Source organism: Anolis sagrei, chromosome Y (assembly GCF_037176765.1).
Source record: "Anolis sagrei isolate rAnoSag1 chromosome Y, rAnoSag1.mat, whole genome shotgun sequence".
Classification (NCBI taxonomy): Eukaryota; Metazoa; Chordata; class Lepidosauria; order Squamata; family Dactyloidae; genus Anolis; species Anolis sagrei.
Window position 1 is genome coordinate 40276848 of NC_090035.1, and position 22556 is coordinate 40299403.

The 22556-nt window shown below is 50.0% G+C and overlaps 1 protein-coding gene across 6 annotated transcripts in view; it reads left to right on the top strand.

Moving 5' to 3' along the window:
- Nucleotides 1-22556, top strand: part of LOC137095714 (protein argonaute-1-like) — a 247671-nt gene that overhangs the window by 183204 nt on the left and 41911 nt on the right. For 5 of the 6 annotated variants that reach the window (XM_067462517.1, XM_067462512.1, XM_067462513.1 and 2 more), the window contains one exon: nucleotides 6429-6519. The exons of the other annotated variant lie outside the window; for it this stretch is intronic. In XM_067462517.1, coding sequence (XP_067318618.1) covers nucleotides 6429-6519 — 91 coding nt within the window. The remainder of the gene's footprint in view (nucleotides 1-6428; nucleotides 6520-22556) is intronic. 6 annotated transcript variants of the gene reach the window in all.

Below are 22556 nucleotides of genomic sequence, written 5' to 3' on the forward strand. Positions count from 1 at the left end.
TCATAACAAGGATAACCCCATCAACTGGGGATCATAGTCCCAACGAACCACCTCCGCCTTTCATTGCTGGTATCAGAGTCGGCAGGGCTCCGTTGTTGGCCATAGTAGCAATTGTCGGAGACATGATTCCATCTCCCTGACCCTGGGGTTCATCGGGTCAGCCATCCATATGTCACCAAACTGAGGCTGTAAGACTCAAACAAAGATCAAAACAAAGGGATAGAGGGCATTGTACCACTCTGTCCCACCAAGTCAGGTTGTATATCAACAGGCTGCACCTGCGATATATCGGTCTCACAGCCGACATCCACCATGACCCATCGGGTCAGACCATTATTTATGATGCTTATCCATTATTTATTTACCTTACTTATATATACTGCTGTTCTCAGCTGGAAGGCGACTCACAGCGGTTCACAACAAATACGAACAGCAAAAATTCAGTGCTAGAGTATAAAAACAGTTAACAACCTAACACATTACACAATTAATAAACAGTTACTACAATACCCATTCACTGTCGTCTCATCATCAAAAACATGTTCCAGATTCGTCATCCATTGTTCCATTCCAGTGTTCATTAACCAATCATTCCACTAATTATTTGAACGCCTCTCAAACAGCCAGGTCTTCACTTTTTTGCGGAATACCATTAGAGATGGTGCTAGTCTAATGTCCGTAGGAAGGGCATTCCACAGCCGAGGAGCCAACACCGAGAAGGCCCTATCTCTCGTCCCCGCCAGCCGTGCTTGAGAAGCAGGCGGGATCGAGAGCAGGGCCTCCCCAGAAGATCTTAAAGTCCTGGTGGGTTCATAGGCAGAGATGCGGTCGGATAGGTAGCTTGGGCCAGAACCGTTTAGGGCTTTAAAGGCCAACGGCAGCACTTTGAATTCAGCCCGGTAGCAGATCGGTAGCCAGTGGAGTTGGCGCAACAGGGGGTTTGTAGGCTCCCTGCGCTCCGTTCCTCTTAAAATCATGGCTGCCAAGCGTTGGAGTAGTTGGAGCTTCCGAGCTGTCTTCAAAGGCAACCCCACATAGAGAGCGTTGCAGTAGTCTAAATGGGATGTAACCAGAGTGTGGACTACCGTGGCCAAGTCAGACTTCCCAAGGTACGGGCGCAGCTGGCGCACAAGCCTAAGCTGTGCAAATGCTCCCCTGGTCACCGCCGAAACCTGGGGTTCCAGGCTTAGCGATGAGTCCAGGGTCACACCCAAGCTGCGAACCTGCGTCTTCAGGGGGAATGCGACCCCATCCAACACAGGCAGTAACCCTATGCCCTGTTCGGCCTTGTGACTGACCAGGAGTACCTCTGTCTTGTCTGGATTCAATTTCAGTTTGTTCACCCTCATCCAGACCATCACAGCGGCCAAGCCGCCTCCCCGCCCTCCGGATCTCAGCTGGTGCTGCATGGAAAAACCTGGTAGGTAAAGCTGGGTCTAATTCACGCCTCCCACTTCATCCAACCAGGAATCCGTAATGCATGCCAGATCTGCCTGCTCATCCAGGATTAAGTCCTGGATGAAAGTTGTTTTTCCATTGACAGATCTGGCGTTCAACAGCACCACCTTCAATCCAGAGGGACTGCCATCCTGGTTACACCAGTTTACCATATCAGGAGACCGGTTTGGAATTACTAATGTTGTTACATGATCCCTAGGCTGAATTAATGGTCTCCTTTTCCCGCATCTCCCCTTCCCCACTATTAACTAACAATTAACTAATTTCCCCACAATTAACTAACAATAAGAATAGTAAATACACAGGGATAGGGGGCCACATGGGTAGTGGCTGTTAAGACATGATATAGGTGTAGAGTTTTACCAATCAAAAAGTGCAATAACTAGTCGTATTCCGTGCAGGATGAAGCGAGTTCTTAAAGTGCAAGGGTGCAGCAGATATATAACTAAAGTGCTAGTTAAAGTGCGGCATGGAGGGATTGGTAAGTGCTCAAGTTGGATAATTAGCAGCAAAATTGATACAGGGAAGGTATAATAAGGTGCTATGCTAGGCAAATTCGCAGACAGTTCAGTGCAATTGGTAGTGCAATTGTTCCCTAAGCTCACCAAATTCCACTTAGGCACAGTTGTTATTGGTAAAGATTGATTGTAATTTACAGATGTAAATCAATGGATGACAGATGTAAATCGGTGAATGGTTGCTGTTAGTCCTTCCAGGGGTAGTAATAATGGACACGATGGAGGGCGTCACATACACGGCAGCAATCAGCACACAGCACTGTTCTCAGGGTGCAGTCGGTACAGGTGGTCGGAAAGCAAGTCGGTCAGCAGAAAGAGTCGAACAGCACCGTCGGTCAGCACAGGTGGTCGGCCAGCATCGTCGGTCAGCACAAGGAGTCGAGCACCAGCGTCGGTCAGCACAGATGGTTGGTCAGCACAGTCGGTCCACACAAGAGTTGGGCAGCACAGTCGGTCAGCACAGGTGGTTGGGCGGCACAAGAGTCGGCACAAGAATCGGGCAGCACAGTCGGTCAGCACAGGTGGTTGGTCAGCACAATCAGTCCCCACAAGAATTGGGCAACACAGTCAGTGGCTGCAATTGATGATCCAGCAGCTGCGGCCGCGATGTCTCTGCAGGCTGCGCTCGGGCCTCTGCCAGAGGTGGAGATGGGGAGGAGGTGCCAACTGCTAAGCCGCACCGAACTACTAGGCTGCGCCCGGGCCTCCGCTAAAAGGCTAGGCCGTGCCCGGGCCTCCACCTCCACCATGCGGGGAGACGCTGAGGAGGTGCCAAGTAGGAGGCACAGAGAATCCTGCCTCCTGGGCGCAGGGGGGCCACCGCAACAGCCGTGTCAAGGCCCGAACTGGCAACCCAACAGCCAGCAAGCCGCAAGCTGCAGTCTGCCTATGCCTATAGGCTTCTGCTGGGGGGCAAGAGTGCGGAGGAACCCAGCTGGGTCGCACCCGGGCCTCCGCTGGAGGTGGAAGCGCAATGGAGGCGCCAAAATGGAGGCGCAGAGAACCACCCTCAAGACGTGCAAAGCCCAGCCAGGATGCAGGAGAGTCGCTGCCAGATGGAACTCGCGCCACAATATGGTTGTCTAGCATGTTGTGCCAAATAACATCACACGTTTAATGAGTGCAGCCTGCACTCTTCATAATTTTAGTTGCGCAACATCACCATCTCTGGTATCTCTCCAGGTTTATAAGTATGGCAGGCTAAATTGTCGAATATAACACAGCTTTGCCATAAAAACTTGTAAAGTCAGTTCAATGACCATTAACTCTTAAACCTCATCAAGTGCCCACTGATATTTATGGGATGACTCTTTGGCCAAAAGTTAAGGTAGTTATCTGGGGGCTATGTTGGTATAATGATATAGGTGTAAGAATTTATCACATACTATTAGCATCCATCACTAATCTATTAGTGAGATGCCAAAATAACGAGTATTTAAACTGGAACTTGAGGAGATCTGAAAACATCTATGCATTGTATAAAAGTGAAAAAATTTCTTAACAACTGATCTCTTGGCTTATTTCCATGCTATTTTGGTATTTTCAGAGTTATTATTTACTGTAATATATATAAAACTAGCTGTACCCTGCCATGCGTTGCTGTGGCCTATAGTAAATCTTTTCAAAGTAGAGGTAGATATCTGGAGTATTATGATAGAGAGGTACCTATTCCTTCCCCCTTTTTCTCCCCCTTTCTCTCCTCTTTCTTTCTTTCTTTCTTTCCTTCTTTTGCTCCTTGGTTTCATCCTTCTCTCTTTCCTTCATTCCCTCCCCCTTTCTTCCTTTGCCTCCTTTCTTCCCTCCCTGTTTCCTTCCTTCTTTCACTTTTTATTTTCTTTTCTCCTTCTTTACCTCTTTCCTGCCTTTCCTTCCATTTATTTTTTTTTTCCTTTCTACTTTCTCTTTTTTTTCCCTTTGGTACCTCTTTCTTTCCTGCCTTCCCTCCTTCCTTTCTTCATTCCCAATGCTTACCAAACCCTTCTCGTACTTTCTGTTGGGTCATGGGAGTCCTGTGTGACACGTTTGGTTTATTTCCGTCGTTGGTGGAGTTCAGAATCCTTTGATTATAGGTAAACTATAAATCCCAGCAGCTACAATGGAGGGGGTGGGAGGAGGAGGAGGAGTGTGGGGGCGGGTGTCGGTGGGTGTGGGCGGGGCGTCAGCGGAGGGGGGTGGGAGGAGGAGGAGGAGTGCAGTTGGCGTGGGCGGGGTAAAATGAAGGAGGGGGAGGACGGGAAGTGGCGTGGCGAGGCTTAGAGTGGGCGGCAGGGGAGAGTGAAGGAGCGTTGGGTTGTGTGTGTGCAGCGGGGAGGGAGTGAAGGAGCGTTGGGTGGTGTGTGTGTGTGCAGCGGGGGGGGAGTGAAGGAGCGTTGGGTTGTGTGTGTGTGTATGCAGTGGGGGGAGTGAAGGAGCGTTGGATTGTGTGTGTGTGTGTGTGTGCAGCAGGGGGGAGTGAAGGAGTGTTCGGTTGTGTGTGTGTGCAGCGGGGGGGAGTGAAGGAGTGTTGGGTTGTGTGTGTGTGTGCACGGCGGGGGGCTGAAGGAACATGGGTTGTGTGTGTGTGTGTGTGTGTGTGTGCAGCGGGGGGGAGTGAAGGAGCGTTGGGCTGTGTGTGTGTGCAGCGGGGGGGAGTGAAGGAGCATTGGGTTGTGTGTGTGTGTGCAGCGGGGGGGAGTGAAGGAGCATTGGGTTGTGTGTGTGTGCGCAGTGGGGGGAGTGAAGGAGCATTGGGTTATGTGTGTGTGTGCAGTAGGGGGGAGTGAAGGAGCGTTGGGTTATGTGTGTGTGTGCAGCAGGGGGGTGTGAAGGAGCATTGGGTTGTGTGTGTGTGCAGTGGGGGGAGTGAAGGAGCGTTGGGATGTTTGTGTGTGTGCAGCGGGGGGAGTGAAGGATCAGTGAATGCTTATAATTATTTGTTAAATATATCTATCTATATATACACAAACGCACACACACCCACACGCATACACATGTACAGGTATAGTTGTGGTGATTAATAACCTTTTCATAAAGGGCGAAATATATTATTATTATATTATTATTTTCATTTATTATTGCTATTATCAATATTTTGAATTATTGTTTTTATTATTATTATTATTGTACCCTGAGGGGGTTAAAACCGAATGCCTCTGGAACAGCAAAACTCTGCTATCCAGGAAGCTGTTGATAGCATCTTCTGGCAAGGTAATTTAATTAGCAAACCGGCTCCAATCTGTTTAATAATCCAAGATGGCTGCCGGTTCATGGGGTGACATAGCTATCAGTGAATTACAAAATGGCCGCTGGCCACGAAGTAGAGTTAACATGGCTGCCGACCATGAGGGAGGCCCTCATTTTAGTCTCATACAATATATATCATACATCCATAGACAAATACATATATAAACACACAGACCCACCTAACCAAATGAATATTGAGAGTCAATTAGGCTCAGAGAAGCTCCGATGGGGGCCCAAAAGACCTGACTGTTTGGAAGCAATGGGAGTGTTCAAAGGGGGGGCCAAACAAACATAAGCAGGAAATTAAAACTAAACCTATGCAATCCTATAACAACCTGTGGTCGGGGAGGGTTGGGTTGTTAGCTATAAGAAAAAAAAAAATAGACTGACAACGTCTATGTGCAACAACTAGCAGTCTGATGTTTAGTGTCAGGTAAAACTGTCCCAAACCCTTTTGTAGCACACGAGGCTGCAGGGTAAAGTCTGCTGCCTTGGACCAAGGGCATGGAGCCACAACCATGCCCCAACAACCCTGAGAGGATGCGTGAACAGGGTGAACCCATAAAAATGCAGGGTCGAGAGCGCCCTGCATAGGCAGCAGCCCAGCGCGCTAACACGCCACGCCGCCCAACGGCATTGGGGAGCAACGGCTCCAGCAGGCCTGTAGGGGATTCGGCCGGAAACAGCCCCAAAAACAAGTCTTAAAGAGGACCCATCTGGAGCTCGCCCGATGGGCCCTCAGCCACACCAGGCATAGGTTCGTTGAGCGGGCCTCAGGGGGAAGAGGCCAAGGCCTGCCCCCGCACGTTCGCATCTTACCCCCCTACGCCATGCGACTTCTGATTTTCGTGGACACTGGGCCTGGAGCCAAAAAGGTTTTTCCAGCTGTCCGAATGGTTTTTCCGCGCTCCAAACGCGGGAGCACAAAAAGATGTCTTAAAATCATGGCTGGGTAGCGGGTTGACCTCTCAGCCCCCGCAAGCCCACCTTACAGACCTGAGCCGAGCATCCGTCTTCCTCGCCGTCAGGCAAAGGCTGAGCTGGAGAGCGGCTATTGCCCTCCAGGCTCCGCCCCCAAAATAGTTCCAGTTAGAACTACTTTGGGCTTGGTTATCTTCCCTGGCGGGAGGAGGCAAAGCTTTTTTCCCTTCCAGAGCTGCGCTCTGTGGGGAAACAGGATTCTGGTGGTATCTTTCTTGTCATACACCTTCACTTCTGTCTTTTTCCCAGCTCTGCAGTCTTTCAACAGCCAGTTATATTTCTGGGAGCTGATGTGACTCATCCGCCGGCAGGAGATGGAAAGAAGCCCTCTATAACAGCCGTAAGTTTTACTTCTCAAAAATTGTTGTTGTGATGGTCTTGTGAAAGATGGAGGCAGGTTTAGTCTTGATTCTTGAAAAACGGATTGCCAGTCTGTCCCATGAACTTGTACCTGCAGACCAGGACGTAGTGAGCATCTGAGGCTCCTTCTACATACAGTTTGAACTGCATTATGATGGTCACTGATATAATGCAGATTTAACCACTTTAAAGTGGATTATATGAGTCTACACTGTCATATAATCCAGTTCAATACAGCTAACCTGCATTCTGAAACTGGATTATATTGGAGTGTAGATGGAGCCTAAGATTCACCCATCAGCACACCTCTTTCATTCATACATTTTACAATAGTTATATTATTGTACAAGTTGCTGATAATGGTGTTCACCTATGTAGTTTGTATCTCTACTTATTAATTTTTTTATCATGTCAGAAGCGTTGAGGGTACAGTTAGAATGTATTTAAAAACACAAACAACGTTTTAAAAACTTGTCCTTTGACCAGAAGCTGGCCACTTGAAGCGCCTTTGGTGTCTTTGTGGGAAAGTCCTCTGCTGTTCATGTGGCGGAACTCAGTTTGCATTGTAGTAAGTGGTCTGTGGTTTGCTCTTCTCCACACTCGCATCTTGTAGACTCCATTTTGTAGTTCCATTTCTTAAGGTTGGCTCTGCATCTCCTGGTTCCAAAGCGTAGTCTGTTCAGCACCTTCCAGGTCGTCTGATCTTCTGTGTGCCAAGAGAGAATTTCTCATCCAATCTCAGACACTAATTAAAGTGCTGAGTTTCAACTTGCTACTTTTGGATTCTCACTTGCTGAGGTGTTCCTGCGAGTATCTCTCATTTATTTATTGCTGCATTTGTTGACCGCTGTTCTCAGCCCTAGGGCGACTCACGGCGGTGTACAACATATAAAAGACAATTTACAATAAAGCAATAACGAAAAATCAACATATCACTAGTACACAATAATATAATTACACTAAAATAATCCGCTCCGTCTTATCGTAGAATCATAACCAATCTCGTAATCCATATACCGTTCCAGTTGTCATTACCAGTTAATGTAGCACTCAGTTAAATGCCTTCTCAAATAGCCATGTCTTTAGGCTCTTACGGAAAGACATAAGGGAGGGCGCCTGTCTGATGTCAACAGGGAGGGTGTTCCACAGCCGGGGGGCCACCACCGAGAAGGCCCTCTCTCTCGTCCCGGCCAGACGTGCCTGTGAAGCAGGCGGGATCGAGAGAAGGGCCTCCCCAGATGATCTCAAGGCCCTCGTAGGCTCATAGGCCGAGATGCGGTCCGAAAGGTATTTTGGGCCGGAACCGTTTAGGGCTTTGTAGGATAACACCAGCACCTTAAATTGGGCCCGGTAGCAGATCGGCAGCCAGTGGAGCTGGAACAACAAGGGCGTTGTATGCTCCCTGCGTCCCGCTCCTGTTAGTAACATGGCTGCAGCGTGCTGGACTAGCTGAAGCTTCCGGGCCGTCTTCAAAGGCAGCCCCACATAGAGAGCGTTGCAGTAGTCAAGGCGGGATGTGACCAGAGCGTGTACCACCGTGGCCAAGTCAGACTTCCCGAGGTACGGGCGCAGCTGGCGCACGAGCCTAAGCTGTGCAAATGCTCCCCTGATCACCGCTGAAACCTGGGGATCCAGGCTCAACGATGAATCCAGGATCACACCCAAGCTGCGAACCTGCGCCTTCAAGGGGAGTGCGACCCCATCCAGCACAGGCTGTAACCCTATACCCTGTTCGGCCTTGCGACTGACCAGGAGTACCTCTGTCTTGTCTGGATTTAATTTCAGTTTGTTCGCCCTCATCCAGACCATTACAGCGGCCAGGCACCTGTTCAGGACCTCGACAGCCTCCTTAGTAGCAGGTGGGAAGGAGTGACAGAGTTGGACATCATCTGCGTACAGATGACACCGCACCCCGAAACTCCGGATGATCTCACCCAGCGGCTTCATGTAGATATTAAACAACATGGGGGACAATATAGAGCCCTGTGGAACCCCACAAGTCAAAGGCTGTGGTGTTGAACAGGAGTCCCCCAATAACACCTTCTGGGTATGGCCCTCCAGAAATGACTGGAGCCACTGCAAAGCAGTGCCCCCAAGACCCATTTCCGCAAGGCGCCCCAGAAGGATACCGTGGTTGATGGTATCGAAGGCCGCTGAGAGGTCCAGGAGCACCAACAGGGACACACTCCCCCTGTCTAGCTCCCGGCGCAGATCATCCACTAAGGCGACCAAGACCGTCTCGGTTCCATGTCTCGGTCTGAAACCAGACTGTGCTGAATCCAGATAATCCATGTCTCTCAAGAATACCTGGAGTTGTGAGGCCACCACGCTTTCCATGACTTTGCCCAAGAAGGGGAGATTGGAAACAGGCCGAAAGTTGTCGAATTTAGTCTGGTCCAATGATGGTTTTTTTCAACAGCGGTTTTATAATAGCTTGTTTTAAGCTCGCTGGAATCTTGCCTTCCCGAAGGGAGGCATTAACCACCACCGTTACCCACTCAGCCAATCCCCCTCTGGCCTCCTTCAGAAGCCAGGATGGGCAGGGGTCTAGGATGGACGTGGTGGGCCTCATTCCTCCAAGTATCTTGTCCACATCCTCGGGCTTCACAAACTGAAAAGAATCCATCAAAATAGGACAAGCAGGTGCTTGTGTCACATCCTCAGAGACTGCATTTAACATGGTGTCCAGCCCAGAGCGGATCAAGGCGACTTTGTCTGCGAAGAACTGAGCAAATGCTTCACAGCGCGTGACCGAATTGTCAGGGCTCCCGCCTGAGGTGGTGGGAGTTAAAAGACCTCTGACAATCCGAAACAACTACGCTGGACGTTTTTTTGCAGACGCAATAGTGGCCGCAAAGAAAGTTTTCTTTGCGGCTTTTATTGCCGCGGCATATGCCCTTAGAAAGGACACAAACCATGCTCGATTTGACTCGCTTGGGTCTGAGCGCCACACGCTCTCTAGTTCCCTCTTCCTTCGCTTCATCACTGCCAGCTCCTCAGTAAACCAAGGAGCTGGTTTAGCTCGGCTACTTGAGAGGGGACGTTCCGGAGCGATCATGTCAATTGCCCTGGTCATCTCCCCATTCCAGAGAGCGACCAAGGCCTCGACGTGATCACCTACCGAGGTGGCGGGAAAGTCCCCAAGAGCCATCAGGAATCCATTCGGATCCATAAGCCTCCTGGGGCGGACCATCTTAATGGGTCCTCCACCTTTGCGGAGGTTAGGGGGCGCAGTGAGCCTAAATCTGATCAGGAAGTGGTCGGTCCATGGCAACGGAGAGATGGACAACTCCACACCGCCACCCTGCTCCCATCCCTGGCAGAAAACCAAGTCCAATGTATGTCCAGCACAGTGAGTGGGGCCAGATATTTGTTGGGACAGCCCCATGGTTGCCATGGCAGACATGAAGTCCTGAGCCACTCCTGTGAGGGTCGCCTCGGCATGGATATTGAAGTCCCCCAGCACAAGAAGCCGTTGAGACTCCAACGCCAGGCTCGAGACTACCCCTGCTAGCTCAGGTAGGGAGACTGTAATGCAGCGAGGTGGACGGTACATTAGCAGAATCCCTATTCTGTCCCGGTCACCCACCCTCAGGTGGACGCATTCAAAATTTGTGGTCTGCGGGATGGGACTCCTGGTCAGATGGATGGAATCTCTATAGACCACTGCGACCCCGCCTCTCCGTCCTCCGGATCTCGGTTGGTGCTGTACGGAGAAACCTGGAGGACAAAGCTGGGTAAGATTTACGCCTCCAGCTTCATCCAGCCAGGTCTCCGTGATGCACGCCAGATCTGCCCGCTCATCCAGGATTAAATCCTGGATAAAGGTCGTTTTTCCGTTGACAGATCTGGCATTCAACAGCACCACCTTCAATCCAGAGGGCCCGCTCACCTGGTTACACCAATTTACCTTAGGAGACCGGTTTGGGATTATTAATGTAGATAAGCGGTACGAATTAGGCCGAATTTGAGGTCTCCTTTTTCCGCATCTCCCCCTCCCCACCACGACCTCTATGGGGGCCCCTCGGCTAGTGGAACACCTCCCCTCCTCCATGCCGCAGTCTGAAACCAAGGTCTTAATTTCTGTTTCGCTAGTTGTTTGGTTTGTTGGCCCTTGCCAACTCCCTTGCTTCCCTTTCTCCCCCCTCCCCGCCTCATTGTTGTTCACAGGCTCCAGCCCACTTCCTCCCTTGCCCCTTCCACTGGTCAATAATAACAGGGACAGTACAAACAGGGGGATGGGGAACCACATGGATAATAATAGATTCAGATGGTGATAAGCATTCCAGCCACGACAGTTAGATAGTTCATAAAGTGCAAGAGTCTTAAAGTGCAGCATAGTCAACAACACAAGTCAACAACACAACTGCGTGCCGTTGGGGTAAACTCATAAAGTGCAAAGATCTGAAGTGCAGCAATACCCAAATCTGGCTCTCAACGCTAACTAAAGTGCGGCATAGAGGGATAGGGAAGGGGGCGTAAGTGCTAGTACAGTTTAGCAGCAAATAGGCAGGCGCCTTAGAGTGCTATATTGTGTTCTTATACCAGATTAGCAGCAAAAGACAACCAAGGAACGATTTATGTTAGTAATATGTAAACACACTATTAAGAGGATGTCAGTGATAAAAATCAGATAAGGTTATTATGATTCCAGGTGTAATCTCTGGACGGTTGATGTAGAAAAGCGGATGAGTCTTCAATCTTCCGGAGATGGTCGACACGGTAGTGGTCAGCACAATTGGTCTATCACAATATCGATCAACACAGAGAAAGGACAGCACAAGAAGGTCTACACAATGTCGGTCAACACAGAAGGTCAGCACAAAGAGATCTACACATTGATTGCCCAGCTAGTGGGGGCCCAGATGGTGGAAGATGGTAGACGGCCAGATGGCTAGGGTCCGGCTCAAGTAGCCCAGGGCCCCGTTCCAGTAGTCCTTGCGATGCAACGGCCCACTCGCGGGGCCTTGGTGGTAGCGGCCTAGCCTTATGCAGGCCAGATGGAGAGGCCCAGCTGGAAAGGTCTGATGGTAGGCCCAGCCGGATGACGCTCACAGCACAGCAGCCTACGTGGCAGGCCCAGGCAGCAAAGATCTTGGCTGGGGCGGCGCTCGCGGCGGCGGCGGTGGCGGCTTCGGAAGCCCATGCAGCAGAGGTCTTAGTTGAGGCTGTTTTGCCACAGGCCGCACCCGGTTGCAGCCAGGCCTTTCGCAATGATCTTGTTGGGAACCACTCGAGAGCCAGTCCGCAGGCCGCAGCGGGGGGGCATCCTAGGCCGCGGCTACAACCGAGCGGCAGCAGCCCAGCCTGCTCCCCGAGCGGGGAAGATGTTTCCAGCCGCGGCTTCTCGGCTCTGGCGGCTCGCCGTTCCTCGCCACTCCCGGCGGGGAGGGTGTCCCTGGTTGCTGTTCGTCGCTCCGCTCCGCTCCGCTTCCTAAGATCTCATGATCTTAGGAAACTGTTTCTTGATTTAAGGTGTTGCCATGTTGGCTGATATCTGAACAGAGGATGGGCTGGAGATGTCACTGCCTTGGTCCTTTCATTATTGGCTGCTGCTTGCCAACATGTCAGGTGGTTCAGTACCAGCTAAACAGTATAATTTCTTCAGTGATGTAGAGCATAGACATTCTGTGATAATGTGGCATGTCTCATTAAGAACTACATCCACTGTTTTAACATGGTGCGATGTATTCCACACTAGGTGTGCATATTCAGCAGCAGAGTAGCAAAGCACAAGGGCAGATGTCTTCACTGTGTCTGATTGCGATCCTCAGGTTGTGCCAGTCAGCTTTCGTATGATATTGTTTCTAGCATCTATTTTTTGCTTAATATCAAAGCAGAGCTTCTTGTAAGTCAGAGCACTGTTCAGAGTGACTCACAGGTATTTGGGTGTGCTGCAATGCCCCAGTAGGATTCCTTCCCAGGTCATCATCAGAGCTTAAGATGCTTGTCTGTTCTTGAGATGAAAAGCATATGTCTGTTTTAGATAGAATCATAGAATGAAAGAGTTGGAAGAGACCTCATGGGCCATCCAGTCCAACCCCCTGCCAAGAAGCTAGATTAGGAATCAGCTGGTTTTCCCTGTAATAAACAGTAAGATCACCTAAAGCTTCAGAGAGCTTCTGTTCAACCACTTCAAAGCTCCCTGCTTGGGTGGTGATGGCATGATCATCAATATAGATGACTTATACCTAGAAAGTGGAAAGCTGAAACCAGAACAAGGCCTCACAATGTGAAGTGGGCCTTAGTTTGTGAGAGAAGCCTCCTTTTGAGGTCTGTGGGAAGGCATCAGAGTACGAGAAGGCCTAATGTGTGAAGCTCCAATGTGAAGGTTGAACTTCATTTGTATCATGGAAACCTTGTTCTTGTAAATAGTGCATCCATATTATTTTTGCTATATTATTTTTGCTATAAAGAAAAAGAGATGGAAGAGATAACATTGGTCTGTGTGTTTTTGTTCTTTTTATCACATTGGGCTACTGGTGCGGGGCCACGCAGCTGCTAAGTTACTCTGCTGTGAATTTATGAGGAGATTCTTTTGTTAATCAGGCCACTTCCCCAACAAACACGTAGCTGAGGGGGGGGGGGGCTTTAGGGGCTTCAGCCCCCCCCCCCCCGGAATTCTCAGGATAGTCTGTGAGAAGGCCTTACTGGTACATTATTTAAACTGTTCCTTGTCGTAGTCCCTGTGAATCGCACATATCATCATCATCATCACTTTATTTCTTAATTAGTCGTTCTCCACCAAGGTGCTCCGAGCGACTCACGATTTAAAACAGTTTATACACAATATAAAACATTCAATATAAAAACATTCAGCACAAAACATTAAACATAAAAACATTCAGCAGTGACTATGGCAAAATTTGATCCGGTTACTTAAATGCACAACCAAACAGCCAAGTCTTGAGCGCCTTTGTAAAAGGTTGCAACTCCGACATTGCTCTAATATATGGAGGCAATGAGTTCCACAGAATTGGAGGATAGATAAAAAAAGCTCTACGCCTTGTAGCTTCCAAATGTGCCTTCCTAGGACCTGGTATGTATAGGAGATTTTCCTGGGTGGATCAAGGTGACCACTGATGGGGAAAAGGAATGAGGTGGTCCCTAAGATATAAAGGTCCTTGGCCATTTTGAGCTCTAAATGTCAGGATCAGTATCTTGTAAGAGATCTGATGTTCTATTGGTAGCCAATGCAGTTGTTGCAGAATCGGTGTAATATGGGATCTTATAGATGATCCCGCTAGCAGCTTGGCTGCCGCATTTTGGACCATCCGAATCTTCTGGGTCGTTGACTTCAGAAGGCCAGCATATAAGGCGTTGCAATAGTCCAACCTAGTGGTGACTGTTGCGTGGATTACCATTGCCAATGTGTGAAGGAGGGTAAAACTACTGCCACCTAATCTGTGAGGAAAGCCGGGCAATGATCAATATCAGCTTATGAGCTGGTTTATAAAGGGAATATTATTTACAGAAATATTGATAGCGTAGCATTTACTGTCCCTGGCTTTACTTTACTTCTTATGCAGGCTGTTTGACTTAAGAGAAACTGTATCAGGCAAGGCTTGAGGAAAACAGTAACAATTTTATTTTAACAGGAGTATAACATGTTTAATTGTTTCTTCACAAGAGGCACGAATCTTGGTTGGTTACATTAGTAAGGTTTCATGAGTAACCTCAGGCACAGACTTCCAAGAGGTTTCTATAAGCAGATGTATCTCTTCTGGACAATTGCCCCAATAAAACAAACTAGCTGTGCCCTGCCACGCGTTGCTGTGGCCTATAGTAAAACTTATCAAAGTTGAGGTAGATATCTGGACTATTATGAAGGAGAGGTACCTACCTATTCCTTCCCCCTTTTCCTCCCCCTTTCTTCCTTCTCTACCTCTTTCTTTCCTTCTTTCACTACTTGGTTTCATCCTTCTCTCTTTCTTCATTCCCTCCCCCTTTCTTCCTTTGCCTTTCTTCCCTCCCTGTTTGCTCCCTTCTTTCTCTTTTTATTTCCTTTTATTTCACCACCATCATAACAATAACAATAATGCAATGCATTGCCTCTGGGACCTGACACCTCTCCCATTCCCCCAGGGTCTAATAGGAATAATAGCATAATAATAATAGAAATAACAACCTTTACCCGCCACGTGTTGCTGAGGCCAACCTTCCCTCTTTCTCTCCTTCTTTCCCTCCTTCCTTCCTTCCTTCCCACCCATCTTTCCTTCTCCTCTTCCTTCTCTATCTCCTTCCTTCCCCCTTTTTCTTTCTCTTCTGGTCTCTTTTCTTCCTTCTCTCTTTCCTTCTTTCCTTCCCTCCCTCTTTCTCTACATCTTCGCCCTTCCTTCACTCCCTCTTTCCTTCCTTCATTCTCTTTTTTCTTTCCTTCTCTCCTTCCTTCCTTCCCCCTTTTTCTTTCCCTCCCTCTGTCTCTCATTTCTTCCTTCTCTACCTCTTTCCTTCCTTCCCACTTTTTCTTTCTCTTCTGTTGTCTCTCTTTTCTTTCCTTCCATCTTTCCTTTTCTTTCCTTTTCTTCTTCCTACTTTCTCTAACTTTCCTTCTTTCCCCCTTTTTCTTTACGTCTCTTTCTCTTTCTCTTTCTTCCTTCTTTCCTTCCTTCCTGTCTTTCCTGGATTTTGACAGGGCGGGAAGGGGCGGGGTGGGGTTTGGAGGTGGCGTGAAGTAAAAGGAGGTAAGATTGGGGCACGGGAGTGAAGGAGCGTGTGGTTGTGTGTGTGTGTGCGGCGGTGGGGGGAGTGATGGAGCGTGGGGTTGCGTGTGTGTGTGCCGCAGCGGGGGGAGTGATGGAGCGTGGGGTTGCGTGTGAGTGTGCGGCAGCGGGGGGAGTGATGGAGCGTGGGGCTGCGTGTGTGTGTGCGGTGGCGGGGTTGCGTGGGGTTGCGTGTGTGTGCGGCGGCGGGGGGAGTGATGGAGCGTGGGGCTGCGTGTTTGTGCGGCGGCGGGGAGAGTGATGGAGCGTGAGGTTGCATGTGTGTGTGCGGCGGCAGGGGGAGTGGGGTTGCATGTGTGTGCGGCGGCGGGGGAGCGATGGAGTGTGGGATTGTGTGTGTGTGTGCGGCAGCGGGGGAGTGATTGGAGCGTGGGGCTGCGTTTGTGTGTGCGGCGGCAGGGGGAGTGATGAAGCGTGGGGTTGCGTGTGTGTGTGGCGGTGGGGGGAGTGATGGAGCGTAGGGTTGCATGTGTGTGTGCGGCGGCAGGGGGAGTGGGGTTGCTTGTGTGTGTGCGGTGGCGGGGGAGTGATGGAGCGTGGGGTTGCGTGCGTGTGTGCGGTGGTGGGGGGAGTGATGAAGCGTGGGGCTGCGTGTGTGTGTGTGCGGCGGCAGGGGGAGTGGGGTTGCGTGGGGTTGCATGTGTGTGTGGTGGCGGGGGGGAGTGATGGAGCGTGGGGCTGCGTGTGTGTGTGCGGCGGTGGGGCGAGTGGGGTTGTGTGTGTTTGTGCGGCGGCGGGGGAGTGATGGAGTGTGGGGTTGCGTGTGTGTGCGGCAGCGGGGGGAGTGATGGAGCGTGGGGTTGCGTGTGTGTGTGCGGCGGCGGGGGGAGTGATGCAGCCTGGGGTTGCATGTGTGTGTGCGGCGGCGGCGGGAGTTGGGTTGCGTGTGTGTGTGCGGCGGTGGGGGAGTGATGGAGCGTGGGGTTGCGTGTGTGTGCGATGGTGGGGAAGTGATGGTCCGTGGGGTTGCGTGTGTTTGTGCAGCGGCGGGGAGTGATGGAGTGTGGGGTTGCGTGTGTGTGTGTGGCGGCGGGGGGAGTGATGGAGCGTGGGGTTGTGTGTGTGCGTGTGGCTGGGGGTGTGTGTGTGCGGGAAGCAGCGCGGTGGGGCTTGGAGTGGGCATGGCTTCCGCAGAGGGAATGTTGGCCGGGAGGCTGTGTTCGCGCACCAGGGAACTTGCAGCTGGGCGCCAATGCACATGCTCAGTTGTTTTGTCATTTTGTGAGTGTATTGTTGTGTTGTTTTTCATTTTCAGTAGATATGTTTGTACCTTGTGGGTTGTATTATGGGCAAGGGAATTTTGGTTAAGTTTCATTGGGTTTTTTTTTTAGTTTTGTTGTTTTGCCATTTTGTGAGTGTGTTGTTTTTCATTTTGAGTAGATATGTTTGTACCTTGTGGGTTGTGTTATGGGCATGGGGATTTTAGTTAAGTTTCATTGGGGGTTTTTGAGTTTTGTTGTTTTGCCGTTTTGTGTGTTGTCGTGTTCTTTTTTATTTTGAGTAGATATGTTTGTACCTTGTGGGTTGTGTTATGGGCATGGGAATTTTGGTTAAGTTACATTGGGGTTTTTAGAGTTTTGTTTTGCCGTTTTGTGTATGTGTTGTTGTGTTGTTTTTCATTTTGAGTAGATACGTTTGTACCTTGTGAGTTGTGTCATGGGCATAGCAATTTTGGTGCAGTTTCGTTGGGGTTTTTTTAGAGTTTTGCTGTCCCGTTGAACCAGCCTAACAGATCCACTGGCTGCCGATCTGCTACCAGGCCCAATTCAAAGTGCTGGCGTTGGCCTTTAAAGCCCTAAACGGTTCTGGCCCAGCATATCTATCCGAACGTATCTCGGCCTATCAGCCCACCAGGACCCTAAGATCTTCGGGGGAGGCCCTGCTCTCCATCCCACCTGCTTCACAGGTGCGGCTGGTGGGAATGAGAGACAGAGCCTTTTCTGTGGTGGCCCCTTGGCTTTGGAATGCCCTCCCTATAGAGATAAGATCAGCCTCCTCGCTGATGGTATTTAGAAAAAGTCTGAAGACATGGATGTTTGAACAAGCATTCGGCTAATCCGGTGCGATGAAGTTGATGATCAAGGACTGGTAATCACAGACGATGAAATTGGATTATGATTTTTAGTTAAGAGATGCATTGGTCTGTATTGGTGGCCCAATACTGTGTATTGTATATCTGTTTTATGTTTTTAAGCTGAATATTGTTGTTTTTAAGTGTTGTAAACCGCGATGAGTCGCCGTTTTAGGCTGAGATATTAGCGGTATACAAGTGTTTCCCTGTAGCTCACCGGCTTACAGACTGCCACTTTCAAAGAGCTGCGCCGTGAAGTGATAGTTGGCTCTGCCCCCATTGCTATGGCAACTCAGCTCAAGCCACCAGCCACCATCTCTAACAAAATATAATCCTACATACTTACCATTTATTAACTACTGTTTAAACACCCCATAACCATAAGAATAAAAGTTACACATCGTCACACAATGCTTTTACCGAAAGGTAGGATGCCAATTTCCTTGCCTGGCGAAGATTAAAAAAGGCCTGCTTACTTATGACAGTGATCTGGGCCTCCATTGTCAGCGATGAGTCCAACACAAACCCAAGGCTTTTAACAGTGGCAGACGGAACCAGAGCTTCCCCATTGAAATCAGGCAGAGACTGGGTTAATTCTGGCGGCTGGCCGGGCCAAGTATCTCAGTTTTTGCAGGATTGACTTTTAGTCTGCTTGCTCGTAGCCAACTCATCACTGCTTCCAAACACAGCTTAAAGTTCTCAGGAATCACGGTTGTCCCAGGTTTGAGATGCAAGAGTAGCTGGATGTCATCTGCATACTGGTAGCACTCTATGCCAAAGCTCTGCACCAGTCCAGCAAGTGGTCGGACGTAGATGTTAAATAACAGGGGCGAGAGGATAGCACCCTGGGGAGCTCCACAGCAAAGATAGGAGCTCTCAGAGCTTTGGCCTGACCACTCCACCCTCTGTCTCCGGTCCCGGAGGAATGAATTGAACCATTTGAGGGCTAAACCTCGTACACCAGCCAAAGCCAATCGATGAATCAGCAAGTCATGGTCCACACTGTCAAATGCAGCTGTGAGGTCCAAGAGTACTGATCTGCCTCGGTCTAACTGACGACGAATTTCGTCAGTAATAGCTACCAAGACAGTCTCTGTCCCATGACCTGAACGAAAGCCTATACATTCGATACCCATAATATCTGGGGTAGGGATAGTTCTGATGGGGAAATGATCATGGGCTACTATTTCCACCCCCCTCCTCGACCCCCCCTTTCGAGATCTTTGAAGTATCTGGAAACTTGAAGGTGTTAGTTCATATGAGGGAATATTATCTCCTTCTCATATCCAGGTTTCTGTAATGCATATATGGTAATTCCTGCGCCTGTGCAGACAGCTTTCGGAACGTTCTAGAGAATTATTAAACATTTTTGGCGGTAGCCCCGCCCAATCTCTCCCGTGAGTATAAATAGACGGAGGGGGGGGGGGCTACAGCCTCCAGTTCTCTTCATCTGCCGTTGAAGCAGCAGTGAGAAAACCTTATTTATTTATTTATTTAACCGTTTTGTATACCGAGCTTCTCAACCTCGATGAGGGACTCAGCCTGGTTTACAGCCATAAAAACATATACATTCATTAAAATATCATATATCACAAATTACAAAACAACTTTAAAAACACTAAATATAAAACTACAGTGGTCAGTTGTCCTATTAAGATGGATCTATATCCACTTCCATCCAGAGTCCTATGGTGTTGTCTCATTCCTCGAAGGCCTGACTCCACAGCCACGTCTTCACCCGTTTCCTAAATGTTAGGATGGATGGGGCGGTTCTGGCCTCCAGAGGGAGAGAGTTCCAGAGTCGTGGGGCCACCACCGAGAAGGCCCTGACCCTCGTCCCCACCAGCCGCGCTTGCGAGTCTGGTGGGACCTAGAGCAGGGCCTCTCCAGATGGTCTTAATAATCTTGATGGTTCATAGGTGAGAATACGTTCGGAGAGGTAAACAGGGCCAGAGTCGTTTAGGGCTTTATAGGTCAACACCAGCACTTTGAATTGTGCTCGGAAGCTAATTGGCAGCCAGTGAAGCTGGCGTAACAGCGGAGTGGTGTGCTCCCTGTATCCAGCCCCCGTTAGTAATCTGGCTGCCGCGCGTTGGACTTGCTGCAGCTTCCGGGCAGTCTTCAAAGGCAACCCCACGTAGAGAGCATTGCAGTAATCTAAGCGGGATGTAACCAAAGCGTGTACTACCGTGGCCAAGTCAGCCCTCCCAAGGTACGGACGCAGCTGGCGCACACGTTTTAATTGTGCGAAAGCTCCCCTGACTACCGCTGAGACCTGCGGTTCCAGGCTCAGCGATGAATCCAGGAGAACTCCCAGACTGCGTACCTGAGCTTTTAGGGGGAGTGTGACCCCGTCCAGCACAGGCTGTAACCCCGTACCCTGTTCGGTCTTACGACTGACCAGGAGTACCTCTGTCTTGTCTGGATTTAGTTTCAATCTGTTGTCCCTCATCCAGTCCGAGACAGCGGCCAAGCACCGGTTCATGACCTGAACAGCCTCCTTAGTGGTAGGTGGAAAAGAGTGATAGAGTTGGACATCATCTGCGTACAGATGACATCGCACCCCAAAACTCCGGATGATCTCTCCTAGCGGCTTCATGTAAATGTTAAACAACATAGGGGACAGTATTGAGCCCTGCGGGACTCCACAGTGCAACGGCCGAGGAGTCGAGCAGGAGTCCCCTAGTGACACCTTCTGGGAGCGACCCTCGAGAAAGGACCGGAGCCACTGCAAGGCAGTACCCCCAAGACCCATTACCGCGAGGCGTCCCAGAAGGATACTGTGGTCGATGGTATCGAAGGCCAAAGAGAGGTCCAGTAGAACCAACAGGGACACACTCCCCCTGTCCAGTTCCCGGCGCAGATCATCAACAAAGGCGACCAAGGCTGTCTCAGTACCATGTCCCGGCCTAAAGCCCGACTGTGCCGGATCTAGATAGTCCGTGTCCACCAGGAATTCCCGGAGTTGCGAGGCCACCACACGTTCCAAGACTTTGCCCAAATAGGGGAGATTGGAAACTGGCCAAAAGTTGACGAATTGAGTGGGGTCTAGTGATGGTTTTTTCAACAGCGGTTTAATTACAGCTTGTTTTAGGCTGGCTGGAATCTTGCCTTCCCGAAGGGAGGCATTAACCACCACCTTTACCCACTCTGCCAAACCCACCCTGGCTTCTTTTACCAGCCAGGAAGGGCAGGGGCCTAGGATGCATGTGGTAGGTCTCACCTCTCCTAGAACCCTGATGACCTCGTCGAGTTGAACAGATTGAAACAAGCAGATGCTTGAGTTACATCCTCAGAGACCACAGTTAATGTGGTGTCAAAGCCCGCGCGGATCAAAGCGACTTTGTCCGCAAAGTACTGAGCAAATGCTTCACAGCGCGCTGCCGAGTCATCAGGGGACCCACTCGAGGTGGGATTCAACAACCCTCTGACTACTCGAAACGGTTCTGCCAGACGGTTCCTTGCGGACGCAATATTGGCCAAATAGAAAGCATCTTGTGCGGCCTCTATTGTCGCGCCATACGCCCTTAGATAAAGGCGTAGACGTGTTCGGTTTGGCTCGCTGGGCTCTTTCCTCCACACGCTCTCTAGCCATCTCTTTGTTCGCTTTAGCTCCACCAGCTGCCTCTTATTGTGACCACCTACCTAGGGAGGAACAACGTCTAGTTAAGACCTCTCAGATAGAGGCCCCAAATCTGGTGAAATTGCCACACCTACACCGATTCGCAGACATGCTTGGCTGTGTTCTTCTGACCTGTCTTACGGCGTTCATACTACTGTTGAAAAATTGATAGCACATGCATCAGATGGCCCACAAATTGGTATTTCACCTTGACCCTGGGATGCCCAAGATTATATCCTCAACATTCCTGTTCTCCTCTACTTGGATTTGGTGTGTTCCTTTTCATGCTGGATTTTTGAGCACCCCTTAATGACCTCCTGTGTGGAGAATGTTGTTGGGTTGTCTGTGGTGGTTTTGGACCACCGGTCTGTCCTAGATGCATGGTCATTGAGAGTCTTTTTAGCCCATCAAATTTTGTTGTTGCCCATTAGTGTGCTATCGTTGCAAAACACCGGCTTTCCCTCCCTATTGCGGGGAGGCCCATGACTTATTATGGAAGGGAGCAATGGGAACCTGTATTTTTCAATGTTCTTCCATTATCCTTCTTCCAGTTGCTTTAAGTGCCTTAGAAGGACAGTGGCTTAGAAGGACAGTGGACAGTGCCCCCTGGGCACCCCCTGACGAATCTCCCGCAGGAGCCTAGTTTGCGACAGGTCTAAGCCTTCTTCCCCAGTGTGTCCAGTTTTCTACCTTCTCTATCGGGGGGTGGTGTCAGGGAATTCTTGGGATGTTTAGTCTTAGTGGTCTCAGGTCTGGCATTGGAGTCCCAGCAGCTTGTTGTGCTGGGGGACTTCAATGTACATGCGGAGTCCATTCTTTCTGGAGTGGCTCAGGACTTCATGGCCACCATGGCAACTATGAGGCTGTCCCAACTAGTATCTGGCCCCACCCACTGTGCTGGACACACACTTGACCTGGTCTTCTGTCAGGGCTGGGAAGAAGGTGGCGGTGTGGAGGAGTTGTCAATTTCTCCTTTGCCATGGACCGACCACCATCTGATCAGGTTTAGACTCATTGCAACATCTAACCTCCGCAGGGGTGGTGGACCCATTAAGATGGTCCGCCCCAGGAGGCTTATGGATCCAGAAGGATTCCTGATGGCTCTTGGGGATGTTTCCACTGCCTTGGATGGTGGTTCTGTTGATGCCCTGGTCGCTCACTGGAATAGGGAGCTGACTAGGGCAATAGACACGATTGCTCCGGAGCGCCCTCTCTTGGTTCAACGCCCCTTGGTTCTCACCCCACCCCTTTCTTAGCCTCTTTCTCTGTGCCAGAGTGGTTTTTCCTTTGCTAGGGCAGCATTGCCCACATACTCTCTCAGTTGAATTCTGCCAACTGAGAGAGTACGCTGGCAATGCTGCCCTAGCAAAGGAAAAACCACTCTGGCATGGAGAAAGAGGCTGGGAAAGGGGCGGGGCGAGAGGCGCAGCCTCATGACGTCAGGGACGTGCTGGCAAGGTTTGCTCCCACAGGAGCCTAGTTTGCGGCAGCTCTTACCTTTCTGCTAGTCTGTTTACTCGTATGTCGCACTATGCAACATACGCATCCTCTGGAACCGAACTCAATGTAGGGTACTACATCGAGTCTCTGCCTGCGGATGA